Below are 24,855 nucleotides of genomic sequence, written 5' to 3'. Positions count from 1 at the left end.
GAACGGGTTAATAAGGAAGTCTGCTATTTCATCTCAGATATTCCAAGTGTGGACAGAGGTTCATAAATCTTTCATGTACAATTATATGATCAGCCACTGACATGCACAGAACGGAGGCAGCAGGGGCGCAAGCCTTTCATTCACAAATCTAAAGGTGCCCTTTTGGTCGTCCAGAAAATGTGGAGACATTTTAATAATTAAATTAAAATAGTTAAATAAAACAAAATTAAAATCTCGTCATAATCTCACAATAAGAGTTATAATGTGTTATTATGATATTTCTTTGCAAATCGCGATTGTATTAAAGAAAATTAAGCGGAGGTGCCTTTATTAGCACGCGCTACTGCAGATCGGGGGCGTATACCAATCGCAAGTGATCCTCCCTATGCCCTATACTCACTCTGAACTGCAGAGCCCTTGAAGTAGGTACTCTGACGTAAACATGGCATTACTGTATGAATGTACCCCTTCACTAACAGTGTTGTGGAAGGGCCCTCCGAGAAAAGATTCATTTTCTCACTTTCGTTTTGAATGAGCTTTTGAGTGGCATTCCCTCCCGCAGGAGTGCCCTTCAAGGAAGCAAAAAATGCAGTTTTGATTTCGCCCCGGAACATCGAAGTGCCGTTATCTCAGACGAGTAACAAGTCAGATAAAAAGTCAACTCCATATATTTTGCTGTAAGTTCATCAAAAGAATAATACTCGATTGCTTCCGCATTTCTGACATTGCGTACTACTATTGTAGACAGATTTATTAATTATAATGGGAGCGGTCGAGTTGCTTTCAGTGATATAAATTAAATTAGTCTTTTATAGAATATTGACATAAACTGAAGGAGCTGTCAGGTTCAGCCAAACCCAGTTTGGTTTTGTTGAAACTAATAAGCCATTAGACTAATCACTTTCAGAAAAATACCATTAGGCTACCACAGTACCGCAGCTCCCTATATGCATATTACGCAGTCTGCGTAGGGCACCTCCCTAGGGGGGCACCAGATATTCCACTGGCTGCCCTTACTCGCATGTTATACATTATTCAAGGACCCTGTAGCATTCGCGGAACACAATCAATCGCCTCGCACTCGCACTTTCTCATCACGCCTTCGCACCATGCACCACATTACCAGGGTAATGCCATGGTACTGAATGATTGATCATGTTCATATTTCATGATACTCTCATGGTACTCCAAGGTATTTTAAAAAATACCATGGTTTTACTATGACACATCATAAACATGGGGTTATCACAGACCATGTCTGAAAATAAATAAATAAACAAGTGTATTACCATGGTGATTTTTGTGAGAAATAGAATAGGCTATTATTTGTGCTAAAGGAAAAATGGAAAAAAAAAAAAAAAAAAAAAAAAAAAGTACAGTATATACTGTATATACAAGAAAATAGTTAAATACTTAAAAACCAAAGAAATTAGTTAAGTATTTATAATTACTACTCATTAAAAAATAAAAAATAAAAAAATAAATCAGTGCTTTTTTATCCTTCCGCACCTGTCCCTGCTAAGGTCTGTGCACGTCACTGTGATCAGCATAATGTGATAAGGATCTGCTTGCTGAAAGAACTGTCAAACAGAAAGCCATGTGTTGTGTTTGTAAACCCAGACTGACCTTCTCTGAAAAGACAAATAAAACCTCCACTCTATTACTGTAGATGATTAGTAAGCATCAAGTAAAATAATCAAGTATCTTTCATTCAGAATAGAGAGGTTTATTGTAATAAGGACACAGTTGTACATCAATTTGACCAAACCAGTCTAATCCAGTCTATCCATTTTGTAAATAAATAATTGTGGCTATACACATTTTTTTTTTCTTTCTGTCTGTTTTCTTACATTGTTCTAAAAGCCTGACCTCAACTTCTAAAGATTTTTTACCAGATGCAATTGTAATGATTAGACCTATTCAGTAGAGTTTCGAGTTCAGACTCGAGTCCGAGTCACAAGTCCAATTTTAATGGACTTGGACTTGTCACGGACTCGGATGCATTTTTACTCAGACTTGACTCGGACTCGAGCCTTTCGGACTAGGGAATTTTTTTCAGAGTCCGGCCAAGTCCATGGCATTTGTGATGCAATGAAAAACATAGAAACGAACAAAAATATAACGAAACATAGGGTGACGTCCTGTTTTCCCCAGACATCCTCTTTTTAAGACATGAAAAATGCGTCCCACAAGGATTTCCACTAAATATCTGGGATTTGGCTTTGTCTTCATATTGATGTGCTCTCTACAGTTAGCACTATCATACATTCTGTGTATTTGATACTGCACATCAGTTGTCACGTGTATATGTCCATTATTCTGGCTGAGAGCAGCAGCTTGCACTCTTTCAAAGTACTTTTTTAATTCTCTTGCCCCCGCGCCCGTGCTGTATGTGTGTGAGGGAAAGAGATCGCTATTCACCAGACGTGCTCTGCCGCTCTCATCCAGAAATATCAATAACGTAAGTACACTTTAAAAAGTACGTTCCCCAACTCTGCAAATTATTAAATAGAACACGTTTTATCAGACTCACACTTACTACGCAAAGTCATTTCTAACTGAAAATGCTGACTATATCGAGACAAAATCAGATTTACTACATATCAGAGACATTTAAACTAATATGACAGATGAAATAGACCATGATGGAAATTTTACAACTCGGTCCGTCACATATTTGTAGTGCAACCTCTGCGTGTTACCTGTAAAGCTGGCACTTGCGTTTCAATGGCAAAAAAGTAAGAAAATACAAGTGAGGGGAGAAGTCTCTATTCACCTATTATCCATACTAAATATAATGTGAAAAGAACAAAATGTCAGCTCAAGGTGAGTTTGATCTTGACTTAAGGGAAGTAGGCTACACCTGGACACAGCAGGAGGACTGAAAAGTGTGAAGTGTAGTCCTGTAGTATATAAATATTTTTTTATTATACTTTTCTGTTTTTATTTTATGTTGTTGTATTTAATTTTATGGGCATTATTAAATGTTTTAATATTACCATTTATTAAATTTATTAAACACATTACATTTATTTAATTAATTACATTACATTTATTTCACCCATAAATTTAGATAAAACTAAACTAAACTGAATGGACAAATTGAAAATATGTAGAAATAAAAACTAAAATAAAATTCAAAATAATAATAACTCTGGTTGTAATGTCTAACACAGCTTTCACTTTCTTTGGTGTATGTTTGAGTGGAGGGGAAAAGCAACAAATAATTGAAATGTCAACAGAATGTAATAAGAAGTATGTTGAAGGACAGTTCTGTCTTCATACACCTAAAGCATATGCTTTCATTCTGAAACCACTTTGAAATTTGTTCAGCAGGATACTAATAATTTGTTTTTTGCATTTATATTGACAAATTGTTTTACTTTGTTGTGAAGGTTAAAATAAGCTTAAAATATTGATGTTGAGTTTACAGTTACAATTTTAATTCAGATATTTGAACAGATTAATTCGGACTTGCATCGGACTCGGCCTGCTATGGACTCGGTCTTGAGTCCGACTCGGCCCCTTTTGGACTCGGACTTGACTCGGACTTGATTGTTTAAAGATTCGGACTTGACTCGGACTCGGCTAAGGTGGACTCGAACCCAACGCTACTATTCAGTGGTCCATGTGTGTGGATGTGTTTCCTGCTTTCCTCTTCATTAAACCTTGAGTGAAAGTGGATGGCATGGACACAGACAGGATGGAAGACAGAAAAAAGATGTAATGTAATTCCTTCACTCAAAATTTCCCCACAGCATCGGACTGCACTAAATCCCCAATAGAATCACATGTATGTGTGCATTGAAGGGAAGCTTTCTGCTTTCTCCTTAATGACATGTTTGTGTTACAGTCAGCTGTAATTGGACGAGGGGGACGGAGTGTCCTAACCCCTCTGCTGTTGCACCAGCATAACACGACAACTAATCACCTCACAATTTGCATGGAGAGCATCGCAAATCAGCCTAAATAACACCACACCGATCTGAGAGATGAGTTTTTAATATCAGGGAGATGAGATACTGACCCAAGTGGGTTTTTATTCTTTTTTTTTCCACATTTTCATTTGTGCTCTCTTCACATTTTTGCAATAAATGTGCAGAGGCAGGAGTCTCATCCCGTGCAGACAGCTTGAAGAAACAGGCCTATTTTAAAAAAAAATAAAACATTTAAAAGAAAAAGCCACACTTGTCTTTGTGAATAAGTCTCCTCTAAAATGCAATCAAAGTATTGTCATATTTTAGCGGGAAGGAAATATTCTAGTGGAGCCTTTTTCAGATGACCAGATAGTTATTCAGCTCTCATTGCCCCTGCCTGAACCGTGTAATAGAGAATTTCACAACTGGAAGTGTCTGAAATATCTAGTGGAGGTAAGTAATGAGAGCGTTTAGGGGAAATGGGCGCTGTGAGATCTATCTGAGAGCATGGATCAGGCTTGGATTGGAAGCACATGGGTGTAGGAATTACAGTGGGAAAGTCTTCAACTGAAGGATTTTGTAAGAGATCTTTAGGCAAATATCAGGATAGCACTTAATATTGTCAGTGTAAGCCCACGATCAACTATACAACATTAAAACCACCTGCCTAATATTGTGTAGGTCCCCCTCGTGCCACCAAAACAGCACAAACCCGCATCTCAGAATTGCATTCTGAGATGCTATTCTTCTCACCACAATTGTACAGAGCGGTTATCTGAGTTACTGTAGACTTTGTTAGTTCGAACCAGTCTGGCCATTCTCTGTTGACCTCTCTCATCAACAAGGCATTTCTGTCCACAGAACTGCCACTCACTTGATATTTTTTGTTTTTGGCACCATTCTGAGTAAATTCTAGAGACTGTTGTGTGTGAAAATCCCAGGAGATCAGCAGATACAGAAATACTCAAACCAGCCCATCTTTCTTAATTTCTTAACTTTCTTAAGAAGCTTTCTTGTTTTGTTTTTTTTTATTTATTTATTTTATTTTTTTAAATATAATTTAATACAAAAACAATTAATTTTTCATTACAAATTATATTATCAACACATTTTTTGAATATACATGACTTTCAGAATTTCTTGTGTGGCAATGGCAATTCTTACAGTAAATACTTAAATACATGTAGGCTTTACTCAAATGTATTAATAACTTGTTATTATGATAATATAATTTGTAATGACAATATTTTTATTACAGTAGTTAACAGTGCAAAACAGAAGGTTTTTCACATACACACAATGAAAAATAAAAACAATGAACAGGCTTACAGACAAATAACAGTGAAGCCTGCGCAGTGTGTTGGTCCTGTGGTATGATTTTTCTTTGCTTTTGATGCGAGTGGTCCCACACATCAGCGGATGTAAGAAATGTTGGTTGCTTAATTTATTTTGTCATTTTTATCACAAACTGGAAAAAAAAAGAATGGAACGTGAGTAAAAGAGAAGCTGAATGCACGCCTATGCAGGGGCACGCTGACTCACACTGCTCTTGAGAATAGTGCCGCTCTCGAATTTGCTGCATCTGTGCAACTGACCAGGGCGAAGCATCAATGCACAATGTACTAAACTTGAAAGGTTTTTTGACCATATACACTCACTAAAAAGAGACAGAATATGTAAAATGGATAAAACTAAAACTGAACCAGAGCATATAAGAAATAGAATGGACTGACAGTAAATCTGCAAATTATCGATTTATTTTTGTTTTGGACTGTTCCAGCCCAATTTAACCCCTGAGTAAAGCCTAAACAATAGGTCTCATTACAAAGAGTGGAAGAATCTAAGATCAAAGTAAAGAACTTGGGTTCAGCTTGTAATTTTGCATGCTAATTATGATGCAAAACAATGTTCTTTTTCTTTTTCTTTGATTGTTTATACTTTTGGTTGTTGTTTTGTTTTGTTGTTTTTGTTTTTCCAAACAGCCCCCATCACTCAACATCCTTGCTGCTGTGACTATGCAGAATCCCAGAATGCACCATTCCAATATGCACCAGGTGTTTGCAAGAGTGAGAGAAGCTTTAAACAACATTCATTCTATCAGTGTAAACCCTCTAGACCAAAGAAAACAAACATATGCACAAACGCGTTGCTTCTCTTCCCTGTGCACATACACACATCAAAGTGCAGAGCAGCGGGGGAGCTCCCGTCATGGACAAGAATGCCAACCCTCATCACCTTCAGAATTTGTGGAGAGGTGCAGCGTTGTATATGTAGCCTTCATCGCCTCATTACAGATCTGCTTCATCAGACAGTCCAAACCACTGCTGACAGCCCACTCTTCTTCTGTGCTCGCCTAACACACTCGCTACACCATGCCACGTGCTCAGAGTTATTTTATCCCAGTGTCATTTGACAATGCACAAGCTTTATATATTCATCTTGAGCAGAAGGGCAAGGAGAGTTGGAGATTGGAAAAACAATGGCCAAACAGAGAAAGTCACCTTTGTACTTTGATTTCATATGTATGTTTGTGACTTCGGGTTCATCTGGATTTATGTCCTACTGTTATTATTATAGAATTGAATTTGGATTTGTAAAAACTTCAAGGATAAGCACTTGGATTGATCATAAAGATGACACTGAATTACAATATTCAGAAAATATACTGTTTTTAATTAAAAACAAACTTGTTTGATTTTATGACCAGTTTTTCTAGGAATATGTGGTAGAGACACAAACAAAGGAGGAAGAAATAAAGAAAGCAATCCCCCCCCCCCCCCCCCCAAAAAATAATTCTGAGGAACTAACTGATATAGACTGAGATTTCTCAAAGCATACTTCCACTTAAAGCTTAATTAATTCTCATTATCTGATGAGGAACTGAGATGTCATGGATTTTACTCAGGATGTTTTATATTATTATTTTAAAGAAACGTAAATATTGGTGAAACTTGAACATACTTCCTTCAAAGCGATTGCACTTTATCATATACTTTACTGTTAACTTCTATATACACATCGACATTGACTGCAACAAACAATTTTAGATATCTAAGACACTTCAGGATGAGAGTCCATGAGACGATATTGAAAATCTGGGATTTAAAAAAATAAAAAATAAATGTGCTTTATTAAGATTCTGCATAATAATGAGATACTGCATTATTTCTCAGTTTTTAATAGAAGTTTTTGACATGGACCATGTTTTCTAAAAAAAACAAAATGCTTCTTTTTTTTTTTTTTCTTTTCTTTTTGGCAACTGAAGAACATGACATGGAGCATGTCCATGACAACTCAAGTGCATGTCATCATTAAAGCCAAAGTGGAACATAACAAATATATATTGTTGTTTTCAAACATGTTGATGATATAATTTGTAATTGGGATTTTGTTTTATTTCTATTCAATTAGAAAACGCATAATAGAAGCATATTTACTTTCTTATTTACTGATCTGAGACATTTGGAGCTCACTGTATGTATTATGACATAGAATCAACTTCCTATTAAACTGTTGCCCCGTCGCATCTGTCGCCAGCCCACATCCAGGTCCGAAGCCAGTAAGCAAAAGGATGGGGTTTAAATGCAAAGTTCTGCTGAGAGTGTATGATGAGGAGTGCATACCCCTGTCATTCTCAAAGTCCAGGTATGCTGCAACATAGCTGTGCCAGCACAAAGAATGACCTCCAGGCAGAGTGCTTCTAAATCTACTGTCTCCCTTGCACAGTGCGACCTTCACTTGCCCCAGCACAATGATGACACTAAGCCCTCCTATTTGAATTATTATGGGCTTTGCAGCCCCTACCTGAACATTTTTCCCCTTTAACCTTTATTTTATTTAAAATTTTAATTAATACAATTTAAAATAAAAGTATCTTCAAGGAATGCTACATGTAATCCAACTGTGACGTTTTTACCCCTGAACAACATACTCTCATAAGTGGCCCCAAAAAGTACACGCAAGTTATAATTAGAAATATGTAAATCTCATTGCATTAGATAACAAAACATAAAACCAAGTGTTGTTTACTTGATAGAGATTGTGTTTAGATAAGTATTAATAGAGAAATAATTTGACAAACTAACTGGTAGATATCCTTAGTTATTGTGAAAAACAACACTTGTGGTTACTTTGCAAGTGTGACTTGAGGGAAACTGACTTCATACATCCTCTAAAATGACCCAGGGATCAGTTGGTTAAAAGTTATTGCAAAAATGACTTTGCAATCAATTGCAAAATATGCCACTTTTTATCTAATTCAATACTCTTCAATAACATTAAGTGTTGCTTAATAAAAAATTCTAGGTTCAATACAAGTTAAGCTTAATTGACAGCATTTGTGGCAAAATGTTAATTACCACACACACACACACAGACATGTTAGTGCAGCTATCATTATGAGGACTCTCTATAGACATAATTATTTTTATACTTTACGAACTATAGATTCTATCCCCTAACCCTACCCCTAAACCTAACCCTCACAAAAAACTTTCTGCATTTTTAATTTTCAATAAAACATCGTTTAGTATGTTTTTTAAGCGATTTGAATTATGGGGACACTAGAAATGTCCTCAAAAACCACATTTAGAGCATAATACCCTTGTAATTACCAGTTTGTAACCTAAAAAAAAAAGTCCTTGTAAACCACTTAAACCTGCCCACGCACACACAAAATTATACATAGTGTGTATATATATATATATATATATATATATATATATATACAGTTGAAGTCAGAAGTTTACATACACCTTAGCTAAATACATTTAATCTCAGTTTTTCACAATTCCTGACATGCAATCATAGAAAACATTCCCTGTCTTAGGTCAGTTAGGATAACTACTTTATTTTAAGAATGTGAAATGTCAGAATAATTGTAGAGAGAATGATTTATTTAAGTTTTTATTTCTTTCATCATATTCCCAGTGGGTCAGAAGTTTACATACAATATGTTAGCATTGCCTTTAAATTGTTTAACTTGGGTCAAATGTTTTGGGTAGCCATCCACAAGCTTCTCACATTAAGTTGCTGGAATTTTGGCCCATTCCTCCAGACAGAACTGGTGTAACTGAGTCAGGTTTGTAGGCCTCCTTGCGCGCACACGCTTTTTCATTTCTGCCCACAAATTTTCTATCAGATTTTTGGTCAGGGCTTTGTGAAGGCCACTCAGATACCTTGACTTTGTTATCCTTAAGCCATTTTGCCATAACTTGGGGTCATTGTCCATTTGGAAGACCCATTTTTGACCGAGCTTTAACTTCCTGGCTGATGTCTTGAGATGTTGCTTCAATATATCCACATTATTTTCCTTCCTCATGATGCCATCTATTTTGTGAAGTGCACCAGTCCCTCCTGCAGCAAAGCACCCCCACAACATGATGCTGCCACCCCCATGCATCACTGTTGGGATGGTGTTCTTTGGCTTGCAATCCTCACCTTTTTTATTCCAAACATAATGATGATCATTATAGCCAAAAAGTTATATTTTTGTTTCATCAGACCAGAGGAAATTTCTTCAAAAAGTTAGATCTTTGTCCCCATGTGCACTTGCAAACTGTAGTCTGGCTTTTTTATGGTGGTTTTGGAGCATTGGCTTCTTCCTCACTGAGCAGCCTTTCAGGTTATGTCAGTATAGGACTCCTTTTACTGTGGATATAGATACTTGTCTACCTATTTCCTCCAGCATCTTCATAAGTGCTTTGCTGTTGTTCTGGGAATGATTTGCACTTTTCGCACCAAACTACGTTCATCTCTAGGAGACAGAATGCATCTCCTTCCTGAGTGGTATGATGGCTATGGTGTTTATACTTGCGTACTATTGTTTGTACAGATGAACTTGGTACCTTCAGGCATTTGGAAATTGCTCCCAAGGATGAACCAGACTTGTGGAAGTACACAATTTTTTTTTTTAGGTCTTGGCTGATTTCTTTTGATTTTCCCATGATGTCAAGCAATGAGGCACTGAGTTTGAAGGTAGGCCTTAAAATACATCCACAGGTACACCTCCAGTTGACTCCAATTAGCCTATCAGAAGCTAAATGGCTAATTGCCTAAAGGCTTGACATAATTTCCTGGAATTTTCCAAGCTGCTTAAAGGCACAGTTAACTTAGTGAATGTAAAATTCTGACCCACTGGCATTGTGATATAGTCAATTAAAAGTGAAAGAATCTGTCTGTAAACAATTGTAGGAAAAATTACTCATGTCATGCACAAAGTAGATGTCCTAAACAACTTGCCAAAACTATAGTTTGCTAATATGAAATCTGTGGAGTGGTTAAAAAATTAGTTTTAATGACTTCAACCTAAGTGTATGTAAACTTCTGACTTCAACTATATATATATATATATATATAGTTGAAGCAATATCACACAAGCAAGAGTGCAATATGGCCCTATATCAGCACTGCTATGATTTGGCCGCAGGCAATCACAGCAGTGCTGATTTAGGGCCATATAGCACGACTGTGAGTGTGATATTGCTTATATACAACAGTTCAATGAACAAGTAAATAAAATAAAAAAATAAGGAAAAACTGAGTACAGTCATAAAAAATGCATTTGTGCATGGAACTACTTTCTAACGCCACGGATCAGAATGTGCCGTTGCTGGTTCAAAACAAATGATGTGTCCAAGCCTCTCAAAAACATAACTTTAGAACTACTAGTATCACCGCTTGGGCTATTTCTAACATGTTATTGTATGTATGTGTATGTGTGTGTGTGTGTGTGTGTGTGTGTGTGTGAGAGTGTGAGTGTGTGTGAGAGAGAGAGAGAGAGAGAGAGAGAGAGAGTGTACACCACCTGTTGATGATGCTGTAGTCTGTTAGACAGCTTTCTGGAGATAATGTCAGTTTGGTCAAATTCATCCTATTTTCTCTGTGGAAAAACAGCCATCCAAGCGGGGGTATTCCTCCCTATTTCACGGTAGCCGGTGCACAAGAGTCTTTCACTATAGAAACCGCAATCTCCTCTGGCATTTCAAACATTATGTCCTCTCCAATGTGGAAAATCCGGTAAGAGGTAAGCACCTTGAGTTTGTGTAATTAATCAGTCTGTTGTGTCTCTCAGCTGTGATGAGCCAAAGTTGTTAGTTTAAAGCCATTTAAAGCTATTTCCTAGCTTTAGTAGTGTAATAGTAATATGAGCAATCACTGAGTGCTGTTGACTGTGCCGACCCCTGATCTACATTATGCAGTGGCGGATTTAGGCATGGGCGGCATGAGCAGCCGCCAGGGGTGGCATCTTGCCAGGGGCGGCACGGACGGTAGAGTTAAATCACAGAATTTTAAGATTTAGTTTGCTACCCATCTGATCAGAATGCATGAGAGTGCAAGTTGGTTTTTTAGTGTGTTTGTCATCCCCACATCTGCTCCAAACTCCACCAGGATGCCACAACATCTCATTATCAGGCCGTTTTAAACCAAACACTCCTGCTTTCATTTCTGTTTTAATTAGAGAGGCTTTTTCAGAGGTCACATGAAATGAGCTTTTAATTAGTGTCAGCCATCAGTTGATTTCCTCTTTATTGAAGCCGTCTCTCTGGATACCTCTTTGTAGTTAATTGGATCAGAGAAGCGCTCACAAACACACATACAAATCACTGTCAAAACTTTGCAGGAGAAGAAAGTTTGTCAAACAAAAAGAAACTAACAAATATTTGAAAAGACTGCATGGTTGACTGCCTGAAGTGTATTCAGTCAGCACCTTTGTTGCATCCTCGTTTAATTAATAAAAGGCAATTAATCGCTCGTTGACAAAGGAGGATAATATACAGTCCCCAGCTGGTGAGGGGGGAAGCAAATAAATTGAGAGAATGAGAGAGGACGAGAGGGAGAGAACGCCGATGACGAGCTTTACAATGTAGATGAGGATATAGAACAAGTACAATCATGTTGTTAACTCTGAGATTGGAAACTGTAAAACCAGGAACGACATAAGAGAACTGACTATAACTCTGTGAGACACAGACAGATGACAAATATGAGAGGATACATTTTAGTGAAGCCTCAGGTGCATGGTCAATTTGGCTGGTTAAAGGAATATTTCACCCAAAAATAAAAACTCTGTAATGTACTCCCCTCACACTCAAAAAATAAAAACGTTCAATGAACTTAATAAAATTAAGGACAGCTTTTCCACACAGTTATATCATTTTTTTTTTTCATCAAAAACTGTTATTTGAATGAATTTGAAGTCTTGTACTAAATTAAATTTATTTGGTCACATCTACTAGATACAAATTTGTCACATCATTTTAATTAAGTTGAGGCAACTTAATTTCTGGCACTTCCGTTCTTTTTTTCTCAAACCTTTGTTGTTTGTAATTGTAACAAGCTGTAAGTTTGTAGTATCAGCCATAGAAAACAACATCTTGCTGATGAGTTTTACAATCAAGCTTTCCAAACAGGCATGCAGGGTCCTTAACATCCAACACAAAACCACACTGACGGTGACACTTAACAGTAATATTTTTGAAAATAGATGCACTCAAATGACACAAAACCCAAATTTACAATAAGTGTAAATACTGCATTAACTTGCAATTTTTACTCATGCGTGTGGTGCGGGCTAGGAACCTGATATCACATACATTTCTGGTTATGGCCAACGAATCTGTCCCAATGCAAATGGATTAAGTAAACTTCATTTTACAAATTTAAATTTATTGCACAAAATGAAATTAAGTCCATAAATTAAAATGAAATTAAGTAAAATGAATTAGAAATTCAAGAATTGTTTCATTAGCTCATTTTAAGTAACTTTTATTCAACAAGAAGCAAAAATTTGTTTTTTAGTGCATGTCATTCTAAACCTATGACTTTATTTCGTTCTTAGGAACCCAAAAGGAGATGTTTTTATTACAATGGCAGTGGACAGTGCCTTATTTTAAAGCTTAAAAAATGAACCAAAAGTCTCATAAAAGAAGTGTATGTGACTCGTATGTAATTTTCCAAGTCTTCTGAAGGCTTACGATAAGCTTTGGTGAGAAACAACCCAAAACTGAAGTCATTTTTCAGCGAACATCTTGACGTCACATTGGCTCGCATGTTAACATGAGAACTTGCATTTAGCATTAAAAACCAACACAAGTTCTCATGTGAATATACAAAATAATTCAATGAGAACAAAACATATTTAAATATAATAGATGGAAAGGTGTCTATTCACTAAAAATTATTGAAGATTTCGATTGAGATGTAAGGGTTTTGCTTATTTTACTAGAACTTGTTATTGTGTTATCTTTCTGATAATTATGTGGAATATCTATTGTGGCAAATATGTGGTAAGTGAATCATGGATGTTTTTTCTCACATTAAGGCTTTCTATCTTAATTGCTGCATAAAATGTCGCCTCTTCTAGGTAAAATGTACAACTTGTGTACACAATGAGCTATTAACAAACTGTAAGAGTTACAATAGGAACAGCTGATAATAAAAATAAGGGAACTGGTACTGTATATATAAACTTTAAGACACTTTGATTGTCAAGAAAGTTAAATAAAATCTCCAACAGTCAAATACAATTGAAATCGAAAATGAAATTTTAATAAGTATCTCAGAATAGCAAATCCAGCAGCTCACAGCTCAATTCCTTGTTAAGGAGACAAAGAGAGTAATTTAAATCGATCTTAAAGTGCTGCAGTTACAGAATCCCCGGCTGCAATTCTATAAGAAAGAAATTGATTTTTCTGCCTATCTGTGCTATATGCCCAAACCACGAGACCTGAATATAAAGCACTAGATAACAAAATCAACCACCTGAGAGTGCTTTCGGCCAACATTTTCACTTCAGCCTTATAAAACGTATCCATCGTTGTCTTTCATGGCTTGATGCAATAATGGTCCACAGATTTCCACGACACAAGCTTCTTTGTGAAGTTTTACTGTGAGAGAAGGCAATCCTTTCTACTACTTTCTATTTCTACAACTCCTAAAACTCAAGGACATTTAAAGGTCAGAAAACTGGCAGATTTATTCCTTGGGCAAGTTTTCTGCAAACCTCCATACCCCCCTTGAAAAGTGCTGGATTTTCCTTTGTGAAAAATCACATGGTGCTTGCCTCAGTTTTACCCAAGAACCCAATCAAAATCTTGGGCGTCAACATACGGAAAAGTTTTTGTTAGATGTCCATTTTAGACTCACAAACATAAAATACTGGCAATGCAGAATCAGTGAATAGCCCATTTCTCTGACAACCCAAACGCAATCATGGCGTACCATCTACAAGCACACTGCTTTTTTATAAACTAATAAATTTGCGGCTGTTACCTCTAAACGACACAATAAATAACCAATATTCCTGAAAGGATGACTTGACCTTACTGTCCAGGAAGAAAATTGCGCTTTTCACAAAGGGCTGCGATCAGTTTCACACTAAACTCAAAAGGCAGCTTCCCAAAGTGGCAATTACCGCTTTGACATCCATTCTGAATGTTTAAGGAAAAAAAGAGTGGCCACAATCCTTTCAAAACTTCAACTGAACAATTACAAGGATGTAAGAAGAAGGCTTGAAAATGCTTTTTCGACATTAAAATGCAGTTTTCTTAATGAGACCAAGACCAACAATGACAGCTAGCTATTACAGTTGATCAATCTGCTGTCTAAACAGTCAGTATTATCGTAAGAGCTGGACGTAGATAGTTTAAATCGAATGGTAACCCCCAACATCTTTCACCTCATCTATATTTATACAAGAGAGCAGCACTAATTTTGGTCATTACATCCACCTCCCCAATACAGACACACACACATTCAATGACCTCTAAATTATACAATGTCAGTACAAGAGAATATTTTAACAAGACTCTAACTCTACAGTCTAATCCATCAACACACTTGTATTTGACACGGTGAAGGAAGAGCTTGAAATAGGCAATTATTGAACAATCTCCTCAATTTACACCCGGCTGCTGCAGCCCGCATGGCGCACGACACCTCCACACTTCACCTTCTAATGACACGTAACTCTGTGCATCAGTGTGACATGTCACCACTAGGTCAAACATCAGCAGGGATTTTGCAGGCATGAAGGCCCATACAGGCTGATTTCTGCATTCACTTGAATGCTCACAGATCAATTTGACAGTGAGACTTGTAAGAGTGAGTGAGAGAGAGAGAATGAAAAAGTGAAAGAAGAAGAGTGAGTCCAGGTCTGTTGCTTGAGGGACTTGATCTGGTCCGGGTGTCCTCTCGGATCAGCTGACAGATAATCCATCATATGTTCCAAGCCGTTGACAGGGATGGATTTCCGAAAACATTCGCAAAAACACACACACACACACACACACACACACACACACACGCACACGCACTTCTGTAATTATGGCAATCACATTTCAAGTCAATGAGCAATCTTGTGCCAAAACAATAAATAAAAAAAAATTAAAAAAATAGAAAATGTGGATTTTTAAAACCCTGAATCACTTCTTCAACAACTTTAATATCATATTGATTTCATATGGTTATAGAAAAGCAACTGTGATGGCAATGACTGAAAAAAAAAACAAAAAAAACAAAAACAAACAAAAAAACCTCTAAGGAAAGATTTATTGAAATTTCCTGTTTTATTTTCAATTGTTTACGACTCATTTTTTAAATATACATTAACTTCCAATATACATCCATAATTATAAAAAAAGCTCATTATATTTATTAATTGTTATATAATAATAAAGAAATACATCAGATAAATGATGGAACATAGGCCTTTTGCTTTTAAAACCTCTTCTTCACACAAGCACAATAAAATCTATACACAAACGTCGTGCATGAATTTTTAAAAACACCCCACAAATCATTTGATGAGTTAAGTACAGAATCATACATTATGATGTGTATAAGAATCACTGAATTTTGATATGTGTGATCAGGAAATGTTAGTATCAGTATTGCATTTACTGTTCAATATCATTAAGGCAGATACATTGCAGACTCCACAAATCATTATGTTGTAAATAAGGCATATGGCACATTACCTGATCTTCAGATTTAAAATGTATACCTGGAAAAAACTGTCCGTCTCAGTCAGGTCACCTAATTTATCACACCCTTACAATCTCAATAAATCAGTTTGGGATGGTGATATCATATGGACATTAATGAATCAATATCAGATTTTAGACATATTTCACAGTTGTTATCTTATTAAAAATGAACAGGGCTATTCCACGCAACCACATGACACTGTAATGTTTCATGGTTTACTTAAGGTGATACAGTAACACAATCAGCATTAATATGGAATGCAATAAGCCAATAAGCTATGATTTAATCTAATATTTGATCAGCATCTCTCTCTCTCTCTCTCTCTCTCTCTCTCTCTCTCTATATATATATTCATATTTTGAATATATCTGTTCTGTTTGAAAAAAATACTCATTTACTGTGCTATAGAAAGGGCTGCATTCAGACAAACAAAAATTATATACGAGTCTGGGAGATCTAGTTGAGCAGAAGTCCCATGTTTCCTGAGATAGTCCCATATTTGAGACCTTTTTGTGTGTCCTGACTTATTTGCTCCATATTTTAAAATATTTTAAAGATTTTAAATTACTTATGAAAAGGATCTCAAATACAAGACCGTCCAAGGAGAAAATAGACAAGTGCTACTAGGGATAGGTGGAAGGTTATGTATGGTTCAGAAGGCAGGTGAGAAAAGTGGCTTTCACCCAGGCATGATTGAATCAATGAGGAGTATACAGTGAAGTTGGCCACAACTCTCTTTGAGCATGTGTATCGGTATATGACTATTTTGTATGTCTGTGTACACTGTATGTGAATGCAATTATTTCTTGGCAATGGCGGCAACAGCCTTCTTGGCTGCATCATCCAGGTCACTGGCAGCAGTAATGGGCAACCCACTTTCGGACAGGATACGCTTTGCCTCCTGAACATTAGTCCCTGCACACAAACAGAACACATTCAAGATCAAATTCACTTAGGTTAATTGGAATCTTTAACCCTTACAACAGAAGCGTCATGGCAATTCAAACTGAGACAAATGCTAAACTGAAACTGCACTATTCAAGGCCACCAAATAAGCCAGGACTGCCACTGGTGCCCCCTAAAAAAATAAGTACATGACACCTGTGCCTTGCAATAAGGCCATTAACATTCAGCAGATATAAGAAAGGAAATCTGGCCAGACAAGAAAAAAAAAAAGTCATTGTGCTTTCGGAAGGTTGTGACTGGCAAGGACTGAGCTTGTCTCTGCTGGTTTGCAGACTCAGTGGTGTTGAAAATGCTTTGGGGTAGTTCCACTGGCTGAAAAGGAGAGGAACTGTTCCATTGGCTGAATAGCAATGGGGATTTACGTTCCATTGGCTGGAAATGAGAGACCCTCATTCACCGGCAAGGACGTGTCAGTGCCAGCTGCCGAGGTTCCGACGGATCGTGTTCCGTTTCATTTTGCTTGGGCAGCCCTTGTAGTCTCTACAGTGACTCTAAATGTTATCGAACTGTGGCCCTCTTGACGCAAGGCCAGGGCCCGGGCCAGCACAACAAAACGAATTCAGAGACAAACTCCACAGGGGTCAAAAGGATAGAGATTGATTGAAATGAAATGAGAAGGGCAAGTAGGAAAGGGAATGAAAGTTGTGAGATGTGTGTACGTAAAGTGTGCGTGTGCGTGTGTGTGTGCACGTGTTATGGAGAGGTGAGCAGCTGTTGATGACAGAGGTGCTGATTTCACAGATGAGTGTGCAACCACAGGGAGAAAAGAACATCTCAACATCCCACAGTCTCATCCTTCACAAAGTGTGTGTGCGTATGTGTATTTGTATTACATCTACGTCTTCATCCTATTTATTTATTTATTTATTATTATTTATTTTTTTTATTATCTTTTTTTATTGAATACATTTTTGACAACACATTACAGAAAGGTTCTATACAGTGTGTTAACATGAATGCATTAGGTATCATGAACTAACAATGTTTATTTGTTGTTGTTGTTTTTTGTTTTTTTACAGTATTTACTATTGTTTGTGTTCTGTTAAATGTTAGTTACAGGGTTTCCACCTTTTTGACTAATGAATTCCATGACTTTCCCTGTCATTTGTGATTTCAATAAACCGATGTTTGGAAATCACTTTGCTTCATTCTTCGCTAATTAATCATTCAGACCGCATTCACTCAGCATCATTTCAAACAATTAACTGACAAGAACCCACTCAAAAGAATTCACTAAAACAAATTTATATCCACTATATAAATTGCCATGACTTTTCTAGGTCTGAAAAGCACAATTTGTAAATTCCCTGATATTTACAGGTTTTCCATCACTATGGGAACCCTGTACTTTATAAAGCATTAACTAAAATGACATTATCCAACTTTCAATGTTAAAAATGTATTGCCATATACAGACATTGTTAGTTCAACAATTTGGTTAACAAACTTATACAACCTTATTTATGTATTTACATTTTTGATGAACAACGGGGGGGGGGGACAAGACTCAAACCTTAGTCACTCACATGAGCACTACAGATCAACATGCTAACTGCAAGGCCATGACTCTGAATCCTCATACTTTTTTGACTACTGCGGCAATTAAATATTTAAAGATTTGCAATTCCATCTGTGTGTGGCTGTATGTGAGTGGAAATGTGTTTTTATTATATTTATATTTGTGTAAATACAATATATACACATAAGCTACATATTTACACTGGCGGCCAAAAGTTTGGAATAATGTACAGATTTTGCTCTAATGGAAAGAAACTAGTACTTTTTATTCACCAAAGTGGCGTTCAACTGATCACAATGTATAGTCAGGACATTAATAACATGAGAAATTACTAATACAATTTGAAAGAAATGTTCAGAACTTCTTAAACTACTTCAAAGAGTTCTCATCAGAAAATCTCCACATGCAGCAATGAAAGCTTTGCAGATCCTTGGCATTCTAGCTGTCAGTTTGTCCAGATACTCAGGTAACATTTCACCCCACACTTCCTGTAGCACTCGCCATAGATGTGGCTGTCTTCTCTGGCACTTCTCACGCAACTCACAGTCTAGCTGATCCCACAAAAGCTCAATGGGTTTAAGATCCATAACACTCTTTTCCAATTATCTGTTGTCCAATGTCTGTGTTTCTTTGCACACTCTAACCTTTTCTTTTTGTTTTTCTGTTTCAAAAGTGGCTTTTTCTTTACAATTCTTCCCATAAGGCCAGCAACCTGAGTCTTCTCTTTACTGTTGTACATGAAACTGGTGTTGAGCGGGTAGAATTCAATGAAGCTGTCAGCTGAGGACATATGAGACATCAATTTCTCAAACTAGAGACTCTGATGTACTTATCCTCTTGTTTAGTTGAACATCTGGCCTTCCACATCTTTTTCTGTCGAGTTTCTAGAGAAAGCAGTTTTTTTTTTGTCATTTTTGACCTAATATTGACCATAAGACATGCCAGTTTATTGCATACTGTGGCAACTCAAAAGCAAAGAAAATGTTAAGCTTCATTTAATAAACCAAATAGCTTTAAACTGTTTTTGATATAATGGCAAGTGATTTTCTAGTACCAAATTAGCAATTTAGCATGATTACTCAAGGATAAGGTGTTAAATGGGGCCTGTGTAGATTTGATCAAAAATTACTTTTTTCAAATAGTGATGGTGCTGTTTTTTTATATCAGTAATGTCCTGACTGTACTTTGTGATCAGTTGAATGCCACTTTGGTGAATTAAAGTAACAATTTCCTTCTGAAACAGCAAAATCTGTACATTATTCCAAACTTCTGGCCACCAGTGCATGTACATATTTTAATGCAGTGTATCACTATGTCCATGTATACATTTTTTGGTAGGTACACCTGTGTGTGTGTGTGTGTGTGTGTGTGTGTGTATGTTATTTTTCTGCAGTGTAATTATGATAATCCTCTTTCTCTCAGGAGAGAGGATGTTTTAATCAATAGCAGTTTCATGAGGAATTCAATTACCAGCACCACTTAACTACTGATATTTCAGCGCTTTTGTCTGCTCGCACAATAACTCATTTCTAACACGTCTCCCACATTTGGCAGCACAAAACAATCAATTGTATAATTTCATTAGCGGAGGATGAGGGCGATTGGGGGCATGTGCTGAGAGTATAGAGTATCGGCCGCTGTTTGAGCCGTCAAGGCATACAGAGGGCAAGGAGAGGAAACTGCATAAAAAAAAACAAAAAAACAAACAAACATTAAAACATTTATACACACAGACGGAAGGGTTGTGTTTTGTCTTGGTCTGCACATATTGGTTAATGGGTGGCCTTGTATGAGTCAAAGCAATGTCTTTCAAAACCTGTATGAATTTCTTTCTTCCGTGGAACACAAAAGGATTTATTTATAGCAGAATGTCAAGGCTGCCCTTTTCAATACAATGAAAAAGGCGGTCAGGCAATATTCTGAGTGAATAGAAATGTAAGTTTCAGTCTGTTCCTCATACAAGGCTATATGGCTTCAGAAGACATGGTATATGGCTCATGAGAATGTATGTACTACTGTTATGTTATGGGGTTTTTCTGTCCTTTTTGGAGCTTGACAGCCCCTGGCCACCATTTACTCTCATTGTATGGAGGAGAGCAACATGAACATTCTTCAAAACTTAACTTTTTGAGTTCCACCAAAGAAAAAGTAATACGGTTTGGAACAACACAAAGGTGAGTAAATGATTACATAATTATAATTTTTGGGTGATCTATCCCTTTAATTCATAATACAATAACATTTTCAAGTTCATGTACATACATACAATTGGCCCTTATCTATCGTGGCCTCCTAATAATCCCCATCCCTTAATTGGCTACATCACTCTCCTCTCCACCAACAGCTGGTGTGGTGGGCGTTCTGGTGCACTATGGCTGCCGTCGCATCATCCAGGTAGATGCTGCACACTGTTGGTGTTAGAGGAGGTTCCCCCTATACTATTTAAAGCACTTTGAGTGCATAGAAAAGCGCTATATAAATGTAAGGAATTATTATACAAAACATGGATACAAACAGAATTAAGAGTAGGCCAGCAGAAGGAACGTGTGACAAGCTCTCTCTCTCTCTCTCTCTCTCTCTCTCTCTCTCTACACACACACACAACACACACACACACACACACACACACACACACACACACACACACACACACACACACTTGATCTCATTCTCCAAGAGCTGTCTTACATGCACACAAAGGTCTGTACCCACCCACTGCCACTAGGTGCTGCTAGAGACCAACTTAACACCAAAACCTTGCTGAATGAATGCAAAATAGACTATAACTCTGGGAAGAAAAAAAAAAAAACCTTACATTAAATAACTAATGTGTGAGTACATGTTTATTATGAAACTGAATGGATATCATTTTAAACATGTATGCACAGATATAGATTTTTTTGAAAGGGGCTTCACCAGTCTCAGTTTTTATATAAAGTAATTGAGACTTATTTTGATACATAATTATATGGGGCTTAAAATGCAAGTTGTCCTGAGGCACCATCAGCAATGGCGGCCAAAGACTTTCAAACTAATTTTGTATCCCTTTTCAAGTCTGACGCATTTCATATGTAGGCCTTGTTGTGTATATATTAGCCTACTGGTCTGAAAAGATGGTGACCAAAACAGAGTTTTAAAGCATCTCTTTCCAATTAGCCTTGATTTTAAGACATTCTCATCCTAGATGTTGGGCACACATGAAATCTGTGCCCACTTATTCTGTAAGAAGCTCTGCAGATTTCCAAAGAATTGCAACGCCCATCATTCAGACATTTCTATGCACTCCTAAACCCTTGTGTGCTTGATTGTTAAATATTTTGGGTAATCTGATTATGCCTTAAGCAGAAAATGAGAGAAAAAATATCTAATAAAACCCTGTTTAAACCATTTATCCAAATTTATATACAGTGTGATAAATATGATAAATGTAAAATATTGTGTTTACTTAACACAACAGTCTTTATATATTTTTATGACTTTTCATGAGATCTCACTGTAGGAGCTATTCATGAGGATATGAGCTTGCATATTGAAACTGTCATTTTATGTGAGTTTTGGTGTGATAAAGAATGTTGAAGAACAAAATGAAGATGTTATACTGTATTGCATGTGCGACCAACAGGGTGTGAGATCAACGAGTGCTATTGACAGACTGAGCTGTCTATGGAGAGGCTGATTGTGAAAAGGCTAGTATGTATGTAGGGTCGTATGTGCACACACCTGAAGTCTTTCTTGGAAAAGTGGGTCTCATGGAAGGGCTCTGGTAAGAGATTGATTGAAATCGATAGGCAGCTAATACAACTAAATTCTAAGCTGGGAACCTTCTTATAGCGATCTGTCAGACGTAATCAGCCACAGACAGAGAGACAGAAAAGATGATCGATCTGTAAGCAGCATGCTGCTTCTTACACCTATTACTGAGAGCGTTCAGGCCACTGTGGCTTATTCACTTTTTCAGAGAAGACAGGCCAATCTGGGCTGCTGTTGCTTTTAGGGAATTTTTTATTTGGATGGAAAATATGGTGAACGTTTTGTGTCAGTAATTGCTTGAGCGCTATGTATAAAGCCTTTTTTTTATTTGGAAGAATACAGATTTATTAATGCAGAACATTAATGTCATAATTTAAAGTAAACAATCAAGTCTAAAAATGAAAATTCGGTAATTATTTTCTCACCCTCGTGTCATTCCAAACCACTTATTTTGACGATATTTTTTCCTGATCTCATAGAATCACGTTACTAAAGCAAACTTTTTTGCAAAATGACTTTTAAAGGTTCCCTTTTTTTTTGTGTGTTGCTTTGGACTTGGACCTAGTGGCCTGGATGTAGCATCATTCAAAATATTTTGTTTTCAGTTTCAGATGCCATTATAGAAATTCACTATTCGCAGTCAGCTATGATTACTTTAATCCATGAGTGAAAGTGTCCAATATCAGGCTGGTTACTGAGATAAAGCGAATTGTATTAGGCTGGTCATGTTATTCTAACATGGCAGCCCCCATGAGGGGACCCTCTCCATATAGAATAAAGCAGCTTTTATAAGGTTAATGACTGGAATCTTCATCTCATGTGCGTGATCATGATTTTATACATATATTTGAAAATTACAATTAACTTCTTTAGGAGTAAAACTTTTTATAAGGAAAAAAAATTACTGAGTGCACCTTTAAGTGGCTCATTGTACATATCGCGGTAGTTTGCTGGTGAAATAAACACTAGAGGCACTACAACAACAACTTTTAAGCACTTTCACAAAAATTATAAGTAAAAGGGCAGATTTTGTATTATTTTAGTAGTCATCAGAAGGACATGGTGCATCACAGACAAACGAGGGGCAGAAAACTAATGGGGTGGAGGATATGTCTCTCTCCCAGGCAAAACGACTCAGCTGTTTTCTGCCAATTATCCTAATGGCCAGATGGGAGAAGGCCGAGGCCCAGTGTCACACAAGCACGTAGCATTAGCATACACAGGTGAGAGGTCCCGCAATCAACGCCTGGCCCCTTTACTCTTCTCACAGCCACTAACAACCACTGCGGCGTGATGCGCTTGCTAACGAACACGTCACTCTTCACTTGACAAACATGGGTTCTGTTGCAGGTGAAAGTTTTGAAAGGAGCACTATTTTTTAGTCATGAAGGCTGAAGTTGCAAGAAAGTGAAAAAATAGGGACTCTGGTTGAATTTGATATCTACCTTCGAGCCTGACCACCAGTGGAACCTTGAGCTCCAGTTCTCTGCAGGCCTTGGTGATCCCGTTAGCAATGATGGCACAGTTAACAATCCCTCCAAAGATATTTACCAAGATGGCCTCTACCTGAAAGCAAAAAAGAGAAGGGGTGAAAAGATGAAAAAAAAAAACGAAAAAAAAAACAAAACATTTTTTATAGAATTCAACTGATGTTCAGTCTAAGGTGTGCATTTGTCTGCATTTTACAATGGCTTTGAACGTGGTATAGTCACAACTAAACACTTTATTATAAAATAGCACTAGCCTGCAACAAATGATCACACAGGAAATCGACTTGTTGCTTACCAAAGTTCATACACAAGCTACTGTAGATAGGACATACAAGGCTAACACTGTCTCAGCTTTACTAACAATTGTATACTGTATAACAACCACACTCCCTCGAAAGATTCTAAGAACATTTTACTTCACACAATCCAACAATAATTTCCATAAATGTGTTGTAGGCATTGAAGGAATATCAATGTATGTACACAACTGCATACACACGTATGCTCACACACATACAGGATTGTTTGCAGCTCATGTTACTCGAACAACGTGAACCACTCAATCAAGTGTCATTTTCTTTCAGTCAAATTAGCAAATCAACAAATGAGATTAATTTGGCATGTTTACCCATAATCTATGATAATCTTTGACGGTGACTGCTGGCTCCATTCTGTGGTAATGATGTTTACATGCTTAGAGAGGAGATCAGAGGATCAGAGAGATAGTGGCAGATTCTCCCACAAATGCTGTTACCAGCTCTACTGGCTAGAAGCTTTCATTGAGTGTGTGTGAGAGAGAGAGAGAGAGAGAGACTACATCATAATTTATGTGGGCATTCACATACAGCCTTTCTGAAAAGTTATAAAGTGTTATTACCATGTTGCTGAGAGTAATAAAACATCTTGTTCATCAACCATATGGCATTTTTGACAGTTGCAAAATTAAGCATGGCATCTGAACAAAATATTCAGATGAAATTTGCTTTTAAAAGAGAGACCACATAATTCATCTAGATGCTTGTATACAGCAGTACTTAAGTTAAAGTGTTATTAAAATGTTTTTAAGGGTAATACACATGTTATTAATTAATTATATGACTAAAATGATGACAGTTGCAAAAATCAGCATGGCAGGTGAACTAAAAGATGACATTGATGAACTTTGCGTATAAATTCATTTTTATAATTTATTACTTTTACCTTTATACCATATTTTTCAAGTATC

The 24,855-nt window shown here is 36.9% G+C and overlaps 1 protein-coding gene across 1 annotated transcript in view; it reads right to left on the bottom strand.

The window, feature by feature from the left end:
* Positions 1-15,459: 15,459 nt before the first annotated feature.
* Positions 15,460-24,855, bottom strand: part of LOC127428066 (succinate--CoA ligase [GDP-forming] subunit beta, mitochondrial-like) — a 169,433-nt gene continuing 160,037 nt past the window's right edge. Inside the window, exons 10-11 of the mRNA XM_051676122.1 lie at positions 23,586-23,706; positions 15,460-16,820 (exon numbers count right to left, since the gene is read on the bottom strand). Of these exons, the coding sequence (XP_051532082.1) occupies positions 16,705-16,820; positions 23,586-23,706 (237 nt within the window). The 3' untranslated portion in view covers positions 15,460-16,704. The remainder of the gene's footprint in view (positions 16,821-23,585; positions 23,707-24,855) is intronic.

Source organism: Myxocyprinus asiaticus, chromosome 37 (genome assembly GCF_019703515.2).
Source record: "Myxocyprinus asiaticus isolate MX2 ecotype Aquarium Trade chromosome 37, UBuf_Myxa_2, whole genome shotgun sequence".
Taxonomy (NCBI): Eukaryota; Metazoa; Chordata; class Actinopteri; order Cypriniformes; family Catostomidae; genus Myxocyprinus; species Myxocyprinus asiaticus.
Note: the sequence above shows the minus strand (reverse complement) of the source record. Positions and strands in the feature narration are given on the sequence as shown.